The 16,925-nt window shown below is 33.2% G+C and overlaps 1 protein-coding gene across 3 annotated transcripts in view; it reads left to right on the top strand.

Moving 5' to 3' along the window:
• The first annotated feature begins 2,204 nt into the window (after nt 1-2,204).
• Nucleotides 2,205-16,925, top strand: part of LOC144965718 (serine/threonine-protein kinase Nek9-like) — a 32,076-nt gene continuing 17,355 nt past the window's right edge. Inside the window, exons 1-15 of one of the 3 annotated variants that reach the window (XM_078901340.1) lie at nt 2,205-2,335; nt 3,356-3,533; nt 3,876-3,928; nt 4,559-4,629; nt 5,654-5,759; nt 6,200-6,249; nt 6,945-7,026; nt 7,496-7,606; nt 8,690-8,863; nt 11,735-11,809; nt 12,551-12,613; nt 13,173-13,317; nt 14,446-14,643; nt 15,437-15,483; nt 16,029-16,190. In XM_078901340.1, coding sequence (XP_078757466.1) covers nt 2,321-2,335; nt 3,356-3,533; nt 3,876-3,928; nt 4,559-4,629; nt 5,654-5,759; nt 6,200-6,249; nt 6,945-7,026; nt 7,496-7,606; nt 8,690-8,863; nt 11,735-11,809; nt 12,551-12,613; nt 13,173-13,317; nt 14,446-14,643; nt 15,437-15,483; nt 16,029-16,190 — 1,530 coding nt within the window. In that variant the 5' untranslated portion in view covers nt 2,205-2,320. Of the gene's footprint in view, nt 2,336-2,516; nt 2,696-3,355; nt 3,534-3,875; nt 3,929-4,558; nt 4,630-5,653; nt 5,760-6,199; nt 6,250-6,944; nt 7,027-7,495; nt 7,607-8,689; nt 8,864-11,734; nt 11,810-12,550; nt 12,614-13,172; nt 13,318-14,445; nt 14,644-15,436; nt 15,484-16,028; nt 16,191-16,925 lie in introns of those variants that run through there. The other 2 variants (XM_078901338.1, XM_078901339.1) reach the window with 2 other exon arrangements.

Here is a 16,925-nt window from a genome sequence, read left to right as displayed (position 1 = left end):
TCCTTGTAAATCATCTCTCTGTTATGCACTGTACTGTTTAGTTAATATTTTAATTATGTATGATTTTGTAAATATTTGACTGTATCCCTCTTAGTTGGGACCTGTGCTTGTGTCTGGATGAGACTTTAAGGTGATCTCAAACTAAGTACTTTGATTGTGTGCTCTTGGAGTCTACATCTGTTTCCTATTTGAACCAATTCCCCTTTGTCTTACCTTTTCTTGGGTGCTCTAATTGTAACTCTAGAACTTTTTACTATCCGATTTTCTTCATTTTTACTGGAGCTTATATGACCTTAATGTGTTGCAAGCGCCGTAAAACCCTTAAAAACAAAACATACACTGCCCCCCAGGGACTGTAGCCATGCATTCACATACCTGCCTACTTTTACAGATGGTCTGTAATTGTTACGGAAATTAGGTAACAAATTCGGACATACGGAAATGGAAGAAATTTTTGATTTCACAGCAATTTGGTCGTAGTATTAGAGAGAAATAAAAAAAATTTATTTTTTTCTTTTAAGTTTCCGCAGTTATCAAAGAAAGAAAAAAAAATGTTCCCTTTAGGTTAAAAGGCTACTGCTCAGTTCACACCCATGATAGCTTAGTCGATTGCCAGCTCGTAATGGTGGAGGTCAACAACATTTATTTTAAGTATAGAAGGTTGTAGATACGCAGTATTTTGTTGTTGTTAATTGGTGGAGTATTACTAAAATTGTACCATTTATTACTGATGAATTATGTGTTGGCTACTGATTTTGAAATTGTTCCAAGTAGACAGGTATGCATTCATTTTACAAGCCTCGGTAACCAACACTACCGAGTGCTTTGCGTCTTATTGAGAGTCAAAAGGAAACATGAAACGTTAACACAACTCGTCTGTTAATAATCTGGAACTGAAATTTTACCACATTACTGTTTTTCACCTGAAAAAAAAAGATGGTACCGGTATCTAGTCAATTTTGCTGTAAAACTTGAGCCTTTATATAGAGCAATATCCACTAAATGTGCTCAAAGCGCTTTACAAAGGGTCCCTGACCAACAGTAACACGTAACGTGTAGAACGAGACATGATGCCTGTTAGGCGATATTACATTTTCTTCCGACCGAGACAACGCTGTTAACGGCTAGGTACTCATCTTACACATGAGTACGGTGAGCAAATGTGAGTAAAGAGCCTTTTCCAAGGACTCAACTATGCGCAGAAAAGCGAGTGTCATACCACAAGACCATAGGTATAGCCGCACGTAACGATGAGAAACGTTGCGCGTATACAAGACCACAGGTAGGTACAAACAAAAAAAACCCCAACAAAAATACGGATCTGCGATTTAAATTTTAAAAAAAGACATGACAGAAATCAAGACGAAGGGTAAAATGAGGCTGAGGAACAGTGAGAATGGAAATTCGAAAGAAATAGGGATGATCTGGTCATTCTAGGTGAATATTAAGCTGCTAAATAAACGCTGTTCAATGTAAAAGAAAACAAACAAAAAACTACTAGTAGTACTAGACAAAATTGAATGTAACTATTTAAAAAGAACAAAAACCCGGAACGCTCCCGAGCCCGATACATTTGTGACCCCACGCCTCGAAGCTGTATTAAGTCGGGATTTGGAAAACGAAGAAAATCGTTTTTTTTAAGTGGAAATGTCAATATAATCAAATGTCAGTAGTTGGTTGATTCAGAAACTACAAACATTTAGGTTGTGATGAGCATATTGTCCTTTTTAAATCTTAACTGCCGTACTCTGGAATCTCAGATTTGATTGTTTTTGCCATGATGAAGGTCATTTTAATCGATCGATAAATGAACGAGTTTCCTGGCCAATTTTCTTACTATATCTACATGTTTTTTTTTCAGAGTACAGCAGTTAACTTGTTAAAAGCTGATATACTGTAGGTATATTCATTATTGGCCAATATTTTTAACTGAGTGAGAGCCGTTCAGATATATAAACAGTATTACAGGAGGAATTTTGATTTAAAGAATTAATTAACAAGTTAATTGGAACAGGGGCAATCAAGGAAAGATTGAAATGAAAAATTTTGTTTGTAAAAAAAAAAATGCTATATAAAAAGTGACGGAAAGACAGAGCAACGCTGAAAACATTCTTTTGGCGGACAAAGGTAAAGTATGCATGAGTAACTGGAACTGGATGGTTGACAATATCCATGTGTGCAAAACTTTGCCATCCTATATTGTTGATTTGGTCCATATCAAAATATGCTTTCAGTCCTTTTAAAACACATTACTCTTCTCGACTCAGGAGTGACGAGGTACCTACATGACTGTAAGCGGTAAGGGCAGTGGAATGAACAAATGGACGCCTATCAGGTGACTTGAACTATTAGTGTATGAAATGGGAATTTCCAATTTTTTTTTTCCTGCTAAAGTAATAAATACTTTGTGTCGAGAGCGAAGAATCTCTTTATATTGGGCTGTAAAAAAAAAAAAAGAAAGAATAATAAAAGATTAAAATAAAGATTTCTAGGATTCGATTGAATTTTCTTATAAAAATTATCTGACGATTCCATTTTATAAAGAACAATAACTCTTATCATTAGCTACGAGTTGTTTACAATAATGGCCGCCGAAGAAGAGGATCTCGCTCCTTTGACACCATCGTCTTACATATTTGTGCGGGTTCTTGGAAGTGGTGCGTTTGGAGAGGCAATTTTGTATCGTAAGACAGAGGTTTGTTTTAAGTATTTTGTTCTTGATTAAAACCTAATGCCGTCCGAACTCCAAGTTTCAATCGATTTTTAAATAATACAAATTTTCATGCACTCATGCACTACTCGCCTTTTTCTCTTCCTTTTCGACGTCGCGAGATATATGAATCCATTATTTTAACAATGAAGAACCATAATCACATTAGCTTACTTAATGGTTAGGAGCGGTTAATTTTTCTTATTAAAACGATCGACTGTCAGTTTTAGGCGCGCCAGGATTTCAGAGTTTTCAGCAAATTATGGGATACGCATCTAATGTTTGGTAGAGGCTAGGGAGACCAAGATTTTGGTCTCCCTAGCCAAATTGGTCGATTTTGGCTAGGGAGACCAAAATCTTGGTCTCCCTAGCCTAAATGAGCCACTTTGGCTAGGGAGACCAAGATTTTGGTCTCCCTAGCCAAAATCGACCAATATGACTATGACTAGGGAAACCAAAATCTTGGTCCCCCTAGCCAAATTGGCCGATTTTGGCTAGGGAGACCAAAATCTTGGTCTCCCTAGACACTTCCCTAATGTTTTTCTTGAAGAGTTATTTGTATCCATGTATTCTCTGAAAAATTTCTTTTTTCTTTCATTAAAGCCGAATTCATGACATAATGAATAACACACGCTTTTATTCCAGGATAATAGTCTAGTCGTATGGAAGGAAGTAAATTTGGCAAGGCTCAATGATAAGCAGAGGAAAGATTCTCAAGGAGAGATTGACATTTTATCGATCATCAACCATGGAAATATCGTTAGCTATTACAACCACTTTGTTGATGGAGATACGTTGTTTATTGAAATGGAATATGCAAATGGTAAGTTTTATTTATTTATTTTTTTAAAATTTTTATTTTATTTCATAGTTTTATCTAAGATTTGGCTACGACTGGTATAATTAAGTTTTATTGATTAAATTTTATAGTTCTCAACGCTTTGAAATATACATTATATTTATAATTCCATTTCTTTTCCCATTTTTGCAAAATGCCATGGTCTTTCTGCAAAATTTTGTTATATTTTTCAACGTGTATTTGTGTATACGAAGAAACAATAATCTGTGGGAAAGCTTAGTCTGGAGTCACATGTTTATCAATGTCGTTGAAGTCTTTTTACTCCTGGCAATTTTGTTGTTTTTCCTTTTTTATTTTCTTTTTCAGGCGGGACACTACATGATAGGATTGAAAACAGCAGAAAACTCTGGCCAGAAAAAGTAATGTCCGTCATTCTTTACTCTTATGTAATTATATTAAATGATATACATAAAACAAAAACTTGAGCTTTTATATAATGCAATATCCACTAAAAGTGCTCAAAGCACTTTACAAGGGGTCCCTAACCAACAACAACAATGTTAGGCGATATTATTTCTGGACAGAGACAACATTGTTAATGGCCAGGTACTCATTTTACACTGAGTACAGTGAAAGTATGTGAGTAGAAAGTCTTTTCCAAGAACTTAACTATTCACCACTCGGGACTGGAAACCAGGACCATCCGATCTGAAGGCAAGTGTCATACTACTACACCATATAGCACACATATATATGTGTCTGTCTGTGTGAGTGTGTGTGTCTGTATAGGGATTTTGTTTGTCTCTGAAACAATAACTAATGTGCAATTGAACAGGAATGAACAGAAAGAGTTAAAGAATTATTGTCACATGAAACTATCACACAATACACGGTCGTTGAATTTGAGGACAATTCAATTTTACCTATGAAGACAAAATGTGATATATCATAATATATGTGGTGTTTCTTTGAAAAATAATTATTACATTTATTGATTACATTTCCAGTTATTTTGTTTAATAATATGGTATAAACAAATTCTTCCACAGGATGTTACTTGGTTCCTATTTCAGCTGGTTTCTGCTCTCATCTACATTCATCAATATGGCATCATTCACAGGTTTGATATGATTCAATATAAAATCAATCTAGGCATGTGCGGTTGGAGCAGTAATTTCCTCTTGGATTTTTGTTTTGTTTTGTGAAGCTGTGAATCTAAGAGGAATAAACAAAAAGTGGACAATCAGCTTTGATGATTGAAGTAGATATATATTTTTGTATGAGTTATAAAGCTTTGATTGTATCGAATAAACTAATGCTTATCACTTAATTCCATGATTTTTTTTCATTAACTCTTCCTTTACTGGCCATTTTCCAGATTTTTCCCAAAACTTCACACCCAACCTATACAAAAATAGATTTAATTGACTCAAACACAAAAGCTGTAGGTTCCTGCTATATAAAGATATTTTTTTGCTAATCGAGCTCTTCAACACAGTATTAATATTATGATTTACAAAAGAAATTAGAATGACAAAAACGTTGGCGGCATCGTAACAAATGTGACGATTCTCCTATGGGTGGTAATGTAAATGTTGCTTCTCGAAGCTCGAATAAATAAATAATAATGTGAAATTGAATGTAAGCTTCAATTTAATTACAAAACAGACCAAATGGATGTTTCGGGTTTCCCCTTTATCAACAAAACAGGATGAATGAAACACCACAGATGGGTGGTAAGGAGAGGGTTAAAAAGAAAAAAATTGTTAGGTAGAAAAACTTCAGGAGAAAAAAATTGATATTGGAGCCGAAGTGACATTTTTATTTCAAATCCTAACCATTATATATCCTGTAGATTATAAATAGCAATGCATAAGTATTGGGAAATAAATCTTATGTCAAAGTACTCTGATTCTTATATAATGTCAATCTTGAAGTGGCGAACTTGTGCTTATTATGACCCAATGTTTTACCTTAGTTGTAACTGTGTAGAACTTATTTTTCAAAGCTTTTGAACTAGCCAAGGATCTCCCCACCTCCTAATGCAAGTAGGAACGTGTACATATATACATTGAATTCTTACAAATACAGTTATTTTTCAATAGCATAAGTTTATATACATTTTTTTATACCAACATTCTCAGAGATATTAAGACTTTGAACATTTTCCTTACAAAGTTGGGTCTGGTCAAATTGGGTGATTTTGGAATCTCAAGATTTCTTGAATCTAAAAACGAAATGGCTGAATCAGTAAGTAACACTTATACATTTTTTGAAATCCAAGTCTTTTCTGATTTTTGTTACCCTGGCAGAAAGTCGACATTGTTATTAAGTAATTGTTACATTTGTTGTTTTTTTTTTAGAGATTTGGAAGATACATAATATATTTTTGAGAATTTGATGATTTGCAACTCTTGTAGTGAAAAATGCTTCTGTAATAGTTTAAATTGTTAAATAATCATAACATAATATTAAATTCTCTTTTTAATTAACCAAAGTTGTTTAATTAACAAAAAAAAATTGATATCTGTTCTCTTAGAACACGATTCAAACCTTATGTATAGCAATATACTTACATTGACTTGAATTCTGAAAAAGATCCTACCTCAGGCATATATTATATCAAGAGAAATTATATTTAGGATGTTACTTAAATTCTCAACATATTATAAATCTTGTAATTATTGCAGATAGTTGGAACACCCTATTACATGTCTCCTGAGATTATGATGGGCCACAGGTAAGTACTGAGATTTAAATATGATAATCTAATGGTAGAAAAAAAAAAAAAAAAACCTACCTCCCCAATCTGGTATTATGTTGGAAAGAACTATAAAAAGGGAATCAAATTTACTATCAAAATAACTTTTTTTTTAATGTCTAAGAGAGGAAAGGAAAAAGCACTGTCCTCCATGAACAAGAAGGATTTAATAAGGATTTCAACATAATTTTCATAAGTTAAGCTCAAAATTTGGTTTTAATCATCAGATTCTTCGTAATATAATAACGTTTATTGGCGATGGGTCACGTATAATTTATTTATTCCTTTCAGATGTGCTAAAAGATTTTAAACTTTTTTTATTTATCTATTTTAAGATAAGCTTTCATTTTTCTAAAACTCATAGCTCAGAGTATAGCAAACAAGTTCTATAGTTACTCCTTTTTTTTCCTCTTGCTTCTTTTTTCCTCATCATTATTGTCATCACCCTCCTCTTCTCCCTCCCCCTGCTCCTCCTTCCTGCTACACATCCTCCTCGTTCTTCTTCTTTGTCTTCATCATTAAAAAAAAATTATATCGCCTTACTGTGGGCCTCCTTCATCTTTATAGTAGATATTGTAAATTGTGAATGGTATGGTATTTGTGGTATTATCTCTGATTCCTCAATTTTAAATATTTCCCGATTTTTAATTCGTAATTTTCTTTTTCTTTTTAAGGTATAATTTCAAGAGTGATATATGGGCCCTGGGCTGTGTTCTGTATGAAATGCTAACTCTTACCAAGACTTATCAAGCAACGGTAAGACTTCTTTAAATGTTTCAGTAGTATTCCAAATCTATTGGTTGAATTGAAATAACAAGTTTATGAATAGAAGTATTTAATTTCTCCCTTCTAAAGAATTTCCTGGACCTGAACCCTTTTTAAAAATTTAAGTTCAAGTAAAGATGGTAATATGATGCAATACCAAGTATATTCACACTTTATTTAGCTATTTATAAAGTTAATTCTATTTTTAAATTATCGATGGAACCCTTAATTTATTGATACACCTAGATAAATTTAGCCTTATTTATAAAGGCGTTAAAAAGAAAACCAACAATACTTAAAGACTGTTATCACTTTCTTTAATATTTGCTTAAAAAATGGGATGACACAAATAAGCAGTTATGCACTGATCCTTGGGTCAAAAGCGAACCACAAATTACCTATATTCTAAAATTTTTAAAGAGAAGTTTTAATTAAACAAATTTTATACTATTCTTCCCAGAACCCCCTGAAACTTGCCTGGCAGATAGTCATATCCGAATCTGACCATTCCACCATCAGCACAACATACAGTGAAAGTATCCGTTCTCTTGTTGATTCCATGCTTCAAAAGGTATTAATATTTTATTTCATTCTAACTTACTTAAGGCTTATGATCCTTTCGGGTGTAGGCTGTAAAGAGATGATCTCAGTCTCTGTTCTCTGTGTTTCTTTGTGGCTGCTTTATGTGAAATGACTTGGTGTTATTCTTTTTAAGTCTTTTGTAGACCTATATACAGTATTATTAAATGAACATGTGCCCAGACTGTGTCATGCCCTTAATACGTATCCCGACTTATCGTTATGGTATGATCCTAATACTTTAAAAATGTACTAACTCTTCGACTGTGACAATGGTGGGTTCCTGTTGAGAGAATATTTTTTAAAATGTCAAATAAAAATTTAAAAAAATCAATTGTCCTTTTATATTCAGGTCCCTATATATGCAGGAGAATCTTTCCATTTAGTTTTGATTAATATAAGGGTTTTGCATCTTTTGATGAATAGAATATCTCAAAATAGTTAATGTAATTTATTCACTTGTATTTCAATTTATCACAGCCTCACCATGTGCCGATTTACCATTTTAATTCGATTTCTTTACATGCCGGTTTTTTCTCTCTTTTTGACTCCTTCTTGAATAAGTAAATAACATTTCTCAGGAATTACCCTTTTCCATTTTATAATTTCACTTTTTATTTATTTATTTATTTATTTATTTATTTATTTATTTATTTATTTATTTATTTATTTATTTATTTATTTATTTATTTATTTATTTATTTATTTATTTATTTATTTATTTATTTACTGATTTATTTATTTATTTACTGATTTATTCATTAATTAATTCATTTATTTATTTATTTATTTATTAATGTATTAATTATTTGAAGTTAAGAGTTTAAATGATAAACTACTGTTTGCCTTTTCTTTTTTACACATATGGCAAAGCATTGCTCGCTGGAGATAAGTGGCAATTATTATTTTTTATTTTAGTTATTGATTTCCTCCGTACACTCAGCACTTGTTTTATTTAATCCAGGGTAAAACAATAGATGAAAATAAAACTTTAATATACATGTGTATATGGTTACTTCCATCTGCTCTTCGAAAACTGTATGGTTGATAATTTTGATTAACTTAAACTTTTTAGGACCCAGAAAAGAGGCCAACAGCAGATGAAATCCTCTCAAATAATGAGGTGTTTTCCTCATCATCAGAAATGGAACAGAAAGTCTACCAACTTAATTCTGTAACCCGACGAGCCAAATTGTCAGTGGCGTCCACAAGTAACACTGTATCTGTAGTTAGTTCTACCATGTGCGAGGTAGGCATGATTTTATTTTATATGTATTAAAAATGTTTTAAGAAACTTAGATACACAAAAGAAATTCCAAACAGCAACTAAGTCTTTAATAAAAACGAATAACGGATGATATAACCAATATGCTTTACGATATTTTCTGATGCTGAGGAATTATACGGTTCATTGTTTTTTAGCAGCTTTCTTACTATTCCCTTTGAATCTCAAACATTTTAGATTCTTTTTGATTCAGCTTTAACTCTAGATTATTTGTAATAGCGATCTAAAAGGAATACGATCTTTGACTAATTAACAGAGCTTCAGTTCATTTAACTAATAAATAGAGGTGTCTAAATGAGTCAATAAAATGGAGATAAAGATAAAGGGAGTAAATCTGACTCATGAATGAACAACACAAAACAAACGACGTTTTGGCCTTTGGCCTTTTTCAAGTAAACACAAAATACATATATATTTATATTAGATTGTCATAATAATATAGGCGAAAATTTGTAAATGTGTATGTGTGTGTGTGTGTGTGTGTGTGTGTGTGTGTGTGTGTGTGTGTGCAGTGGAAGAGAGAGAGAGAGAGAGAGAGAGAGAGAGAGAGAGGAGAGAGAGAGAGAGAGAGAGAGAGCGACAATGAGATGACATAATGATATCAAAACTATATATATATATATATATATATATATATATATATATATATACGAGGGCTCTTTCATAATTAACCGAAAAATGCCTGTAAAATCCGCATTTTTTATGCTATCAACAAAATTCTTGCACGTGTTCATACCTTGACTCGTCCTTCATTTCTCTACGTAACAGCCAAGTCTGTCGACACACTTCTGCCAACGCCGCACCATGGAATAGATACCCTCTCGGAAGAAATTCCTGTCAAGGTTTTGTAGCCATTTCCGCACATGGTCAAAAAGCTCTTCATCGACATCAAAGCGCTTTCCTGCCAGCTCACGTTTCAGTGGCCCAAAGAGGTGATAATCAGATGGTGCGAGGTCTGGACTGTGTGGTGGGTGTGGCAAAATCTCCCATCCATATTTCTCTAGCCAACCTTGCGTCACTCGTGCTGTGTGGGGTGTAGCGTTGTCGTGTTGCAAAATGACCCCGTTGGTCAACTGCCCTGGGCGCTTTCTGCGAATGGCCTCCCTAAGCTTGTCAAGAGTTTGGCAGCACCTTGCAGCATTGATTGTTTCTCCAGGTTGTAAGGTTTCGAACAGAATAACACCACGACTGTCCCAGAAAACAGTTCCCATTATTTTCTTTGCTGACCGCATGACTTTGAATTTCTTCGCGACAGGTGAGGATGGATGTTTCCATGTCATCGAATCTTGCTTTGTTTCTGGGGTGCAATGGTGCTACCAAGTCTCATCACCGGTAACTATGCTGTCAAGAAAAGTCACATCGTACCCTAGAAAGTCTCCGCCGGCATTGGCAGTATGCCCGTGAACCCTGCGTGAGCTCTTGCTTCTTCTCAAAAGTTCCCTGCAGATGTCCAATCTTTGTTCTTTATGATTGTCTGTCAATTGCTTAGGAACCCATCTTGCGCTGACTTTTCTGTAGCCATGTTAATCAAATACAATTCTATGGACAGAAGTTTCCGAAATTTCAAGACTGCTTGCGATTTCATGAAGTTTCAACCTCCTCTCTTGACGAATAAGCTCATCAACTCGCCTCACATTGTCTTCTGACGTCGCTGTTATCGAACGCCCTCTCCCTTCCCTGTCTGTCAAGTCGGAATGGCCGGCTCAAACAAATTACACCAGTGATAGACTTGTGTACGGCTTATAACATGCTCACCATATACACTCTGAAGTTCTTTATGAATTTCGGTAGGATTCAGACTTTTGGCGTTCAAAAAACGTATGACAGCTCTGATTTCCTCCTTTGACCAAGTTTCAAGGTGGGCCGCCATCTTTAAAATCGTCTAGAAATTCATTGTGAAAAATGATGCACTTCATTATTTCTGGGAATATCCGTAAGGAAATAAGGAATATCATGTCGTTTACAGAATTAAAAAATCTCCACTGGTTGTTGAGCAATGGGCATTTTTCGGTTATTTCTGAAAGAGCCCTCGTATATATACATATATATATATATCTCTCTCAAGAATAAGGTAGGGGGGGTTATTAGAGAATATTAGACAGCAATAGTGTTATTAGTGGTCCCCTACCTCCGTTGTTAAAATATTGAAAAAAAAAAGGAGAGAGAGAGAGAGAGAGAGAGAGAGAGAGAGAGAGAGAGAGAGAGAGAGAGAGAGAGAGAGAGAGAGAGAGAGAGAGGAGAGAGGAGAGAGTCTGGGGGGGGGGGGGGGGGGTTATTGGAGAATACTAGAGATATCTTAACAGCGGAGGTAGGGGACCACTAATAACACTATTGCTGTCTAGTATTCTCCAATAACCCCTTCCCCTCATCCCCCTACTTTATTCTTGCGATATATATATATATATATATATATATATATATATATATATATATATATATATATATATATATATATATATATATATATACATATATATATATATATATATATATATATATATATATATATATATATATATATATATATATATATATCACACACACACACACACACACACACATACACATTTACAAATTTTCGCCTATATTATTATGACAATCTAATATAATGAAAAAGGCCGAAACGTCTTTTGTTTTGTGTTGTTCATTCATGAGTCAGATTTACTCCCTTTATCTTTATCTCCATTCAGTTCATTTGAAACGTAGATGTATTCTGAATCTTTTTGATAAGTAAGCCTAAATTTGATTTTATAAGCAGTACATCTACACGATAGACACACAAAACAACTTGTTTACGAGTTTGCAAAAGTATTTCCTTCTTTTTTCTATGCTTAGATGTACCAGTGGGGAGGTGGAAAATTAACACCTCAAAAATTACACATCTTCAATCGAGAAAAAAGTCCCATTCAAGTAAGTACCTTTTTCTTTCTTTTTAGTGCGACAAAATATTTGAAATTAAGAACCCAAGAGATTTTACTTATTGTAGGAATTTTTTTCTATAAGACAATTTTTTGTTGTTGTATTTTTAAAATACTTTTTATAATTTTCCTTTCTTTTTTCGATAATGCATACAGTATAACCTGTCACCATTTCAACCGTCAGATCAGTTATGCATTTGTTAGGTAGTTGGTAATTCGGTATTTTAATTACGATACGTTAATCATTGAATCAAATAATTAATTGATTAATTAATTCATTCATTCAAGCATTCATTCATTCATTTATTCATTTATTCTTTGGATTATTTCATTACAAAAGCCATCATCACCGGCATTTTTTAACTGTGCATGGCATTTTAGTGCTTCACGACTCACAAAACAGACTCTTAGTAACTTTAAAATATTGTTGACTGATCTACATATTTCAGTTTCTAAGCTTCCTAATATAAAATGAACAGAAAACAAGCTCAGCACACTTAACACCTTTTAAATCGTGGTTAAAATATTTTGTTTTTACGATTTTTTGTTAACGGAATCGTTTCCATGCTTTATTTAATTTATCTTCTCAGTGTCAATTGTATATGGTTATTATTATTTTGAAAGGAAAGAATAGTTCTAATCATTTTTAGCTTCTTATCTAAATTTATGAAGACTTGAAGCTGACATAATTTACATTTTTGATAAAATTAGGCGTTCTCTTCTGTGCATACAGGCTTCAAGTGGCCATAGTCATTTTGCTGCAATTACCTTTGAAAAGGAACTCTACACTTGGTCTGTAAGTATGATTATTTTAGAATGATGAAAAAGAAAAGGGAATTTTAAAATATTAATCATATTTGATTTTAATAATACATATCATAAAGAAATTTAAAAAACCCTTTCTTTTTCTTAATTGAATTTTTATTGATCGTTTGGACAGAAAAAAAAGATGAAGTTTTGTTTTAAAAGGCTGTAAGTATGCATCTGGTCATAAGTAAGTGACTGACCCTGCCATACAGAATGAGCTAAATTTGTCTAGAGGAATTCGAGTTTTAGTTTAAAAACATCACCCATCAGCTGTTTTTTGTGCTGCAACTTTTTCAATAATATAAAATTTTTTTTTTTTTGGACTCTTATTTATTTATTTATTTATTTATTCTTGTTGCTTTTTCCACCTGAAAAAGAAATACCTCAATTGCTAGCTTTACCGTAGTACACAAATGCCGGGGTTATCTTAGTCTTACATGAAATTTTTTAAAATGACTCTTGAGATAGAATTGCCCACGAGATGAATAAAGGGAACTCTAAGTTGTGTGTTCTATTTTATAATCTCGTTTGTTTATATCATTTCTAAGAATCCACAAGGTGGAGTCAGCATGTCAGGCCAACTAGGTCATGGGAACACGGCATCTTACAAGGCACCAAAACGAGTTGATGCTCTCTTAGGCACTCCTGTAGACCAGGTGGCTTGTGGGGAGGATTTCACTCTTTGTGTTACTGGTAAGACGGCGATTGTTTGTAAAGGGGAATATCTGCTCCATTTATCTTATTGTGTATATATGGGAAGGAAGAATATTTCCTTTTAGCTTCGATATTTTATTTATTTTGTAATTGTTAATGTTATGCTTTTGTATGGTTGTAATGCACTTAGAACTTTGCTTTTATAAGTAAATGGGCACAATGTAAAAGCGCCACAATTTTATTATCATATTTCTAAATGTGTAGTATCTGTATGCTACTAAACGATTTTTTCCCACATTGACATATTATAATAGCAAAGAAAAGAATGGAATGAGTCATTTGGCACACTTTGCTCGTTTTTTTTATGAACAAAATTCTGGAAAAAGCTGACCAAGTTTGAAATTCGATTGATAAAGTTTGGTATTCACATAAGTGATACAGCATCGAGGTTTAACTCAATATAATAATCCAATATTTTGTCCAGTTGTCTTCATGGCTGTTGGTGTTTTTTGGGGGTTTTTTGGTGTTTTTATTTTTTTTGGGGGGGGGATTCGTTTTGTTTTGTTTTTCTTCTTGTATAGAAACTTTCCAATTGAGGACTAGCCTACTTAGTTATATAGCGGATTACAAACTAGTGTTATGATATGAATACGTATAATAGATAGATAAAATAATTTTTAGTTCACGACCTAGCTTAGAATGTTTGAAATATGTTATAATGGGAGTTAAGGTATTGCACTGTGCATGTGACGTTTCGGGCACTTTCGTTTTTATTTCCCTTTGCAAATTATTAACTCTCAGTTTGCTTACTTTGAACAAAAATGGGTGATTCGTGTTGATATCATTTGTTTGTTTTTTATTGATTATCTATATTTCTTCATGGAATGCCTTGATATGGAAGGGCCTTATTAAAAAATGATAATAATGGGAGTCTGTTTCAAATTCAAATTATCCCAAATTGAGGATTGTGAGTTATATAAAAATGATAAACATAGATAAATCTATTCATTATTGAAATTAATGTGTTTACTTGGAGAGAAAAGTGGCAAAAGTGGATCTGCAATTTCGTATGCTTGAAAAGGTTCTGAATAATATGGATGTCTAGTTGTATTTTATTCCTTATACTATTGGTCACAAAATTTATAATGTACTCTTTCTATTATGAAGATCAGGGAGGCCTTTACGTCTTTGGGTCTGACTACTATGGATGCCTTGGCACTGCAGGGGAAGATGAGGAGGTGCTGACGCCGGTTCCTGTAGAATTTTTTATTGACCATCCAGTAAAGGAAGTGTCTTGTGGTGATGCCCATGTAATAGCCTTGACGCGATATGGAGACGTCTACACATGGGGCCAAGGAGAGTTTGGTAAGAAAGTTAAACGTGTGATCTTATTAAAAGCAATTATGCAAAATGAAAATTAATTTCAAATTGTTGAATTAATGGTATATTTTTAAGAGTGCATTTTTTATACACCTGGTGGCACAATTCCAATGTGTCTTTTAGAGGGCAGTCACAGTCTTTTCAACAGATTGAATGGGACAGAATCAAATATCTTCAATCAGAAATAACTGTGCGGCTCACTTTTTATCCATATACAATGAAATCGCATAATAAAATCGTCTCAAAACTGCATTGGGTCGGGATGATTTAGATGCTAAAATGTCAAATTAAAGCCAAACTAATGAAAAATGTTAAATGTTAAAATATGAAAGGTTGTCTTTTGTTGTTCTAAAATTTTGTAATCATTCTTCTCAATAAAACGTATAAACACAACCTAAAGATTGATATTTTTGGTTATAAATTCAATTTTAAGTATCTTAGTCATCCAGACGTTAATACGTAGAAGCATAGGGACATATTTTATTTTATTCAACGCAAATTTTCAGATGCCTTGTTAAAAGTAAACACATACAAAAAAATAGAACAGACCTAAAAGCTGTTCATTGATTTGTTTAGTTCCCCAGCATAAATCCTATAATCAATTTTAAGAGATTGACAGATGCTTTTGTTTTGTTTTTGTTTTTTTATTATGGCATTTGTCAGATTAGAAATCTTTATCATTATGATAACGTCAATGATGCATTGGGATACCTTACATTATTCGTTGCTCCCTACATTATATATTTTTGATTGATTTATATTTTTATTTATTTATCAGGCAGGCTTGGTCTTGGTACAGAGGATGACTTCAATAGTCCTCAAAGGGTAAAGATGCCGTTTACAGCTGTGATAATGTTGATGATATAAATTTTGTTTTGTTGTTGATGTTGTTGGTGATGATGATGATGATGATGATGATGATGATGATGATGATGCTGGTAATGAGGATAAAAATGATGATGAGATGATGATGATGATGATGATGATGATGATGATGATGATGAAGATGATGATGATGATGATGATGATGATGATGATGATGATGATGATGACAATGACGAAGATGACTATAGACGGAGAGATAAATAAATTAGTTAAATCACATTGAGGAAGAAGATGAAGAAGAAGAAGAAGAAGAAGAAGAAGAAGAAGAAGAAGAAGAAGAAGAAGAAGAAGAAGAAGAAGAAGAAGAAGAAGAAGAAGAAGAAGAAGAAGAAGAAGAAGAAGAAGATAAGAATAAAGTAGAAGAGAAGGAGAAGGAGGACCATGACAATTTGACAATGAGGATGACGAGGAAGAGAGTTCACATCGACGATGAGAATCCGAATTCGATGTTTATTTTCTCAACTGTCCAATTGTTGGGTTACCAGGTTGACATTCCTTTGAAGCAACAAGTAAAGGGCCTTTGTGCAGGCAGTGACAACTCATTTCTGATCTGCGCTAGTGGGAGGTTGATGGCGTGTGGCAGTAACCAGTTCAACAAAAGTGGATTTAACTCTGTGACGCTGGGCTTACGGAAGAGAAAACCTAAGGTTAGATAGATTTTGTTTTGTTTTAGCCTTTTCCAGATGGACTGAATTTTTCTTTGAGATCATAATTTCTCTCATTTTTCATCTGATGATAATTGCAAATTTAATTATTTTCATCATGAAAACGGCAAGGCATAAAGTTATCAATTCCCAACCTCAACGGGTTAATTGTAGTTTATTTGATTGAATTTTTTATTTTTTTTATTTTTGCTCTTTATTGACAAATTGTCTAAAATGAACCATAGAATTGGAGTACATCAGTATTTTGGAAGCAAATATCATAGGACTGTTTAGTTTTTTGAGTTTTTATTTTTATTTTTTTTATTTGTTGTTTTTTTTTTGTGTGGCTATTTTAAAATGTTGAATAATTTTTAATATAGACTAAAACAATAAATATATTCATAGTCATATGAAATAATTTCTGATATATTTGAGATGTCTCAATAAATATCCTTGTAATTCACACGACTGTACAAAGCACTGATTTGGTTTTAAATAGAAGAAGAAGTCTATATCAGTGCTGAGTCAAGAGGAGAAATTTCCTCCTTTTAAAAATTACATTCTCCTAATCAATGTACCAGCCATGAGAGAGTTGATGTGTGGTGGAAGAAACAGTTGCTGTTACTGTTACTGCACATCTTGCCTGCTGGCACGTAGGACAGGATTTTTTCCCAATCTCTAATGATAAGTGTATCATCTCTCTTGCTCAAAAAATGGGGGTTAATGCAATAAATATGA

Source organism: Berghia stephanieae, chromosome 2 (genome assembly GCF_034508935.2).
Source record: "Berghia stephanieae isolate SIO BIC M18660-M18661 chromosome 2, UCSD_Bste_1.3, whole genome shotgun sequence".
NCBI classification, from domain to species: Eukaryota; Metazoa; Mollusca; class Gastropoda; order Nudibranchia; family Aeolidiidae; genus Berghia; species Berghia stephanieae.
Note: the sequence above shows the minus strand (reverse complement) of the source record. Positions and strands in the feature narration are given on the sequence as shown.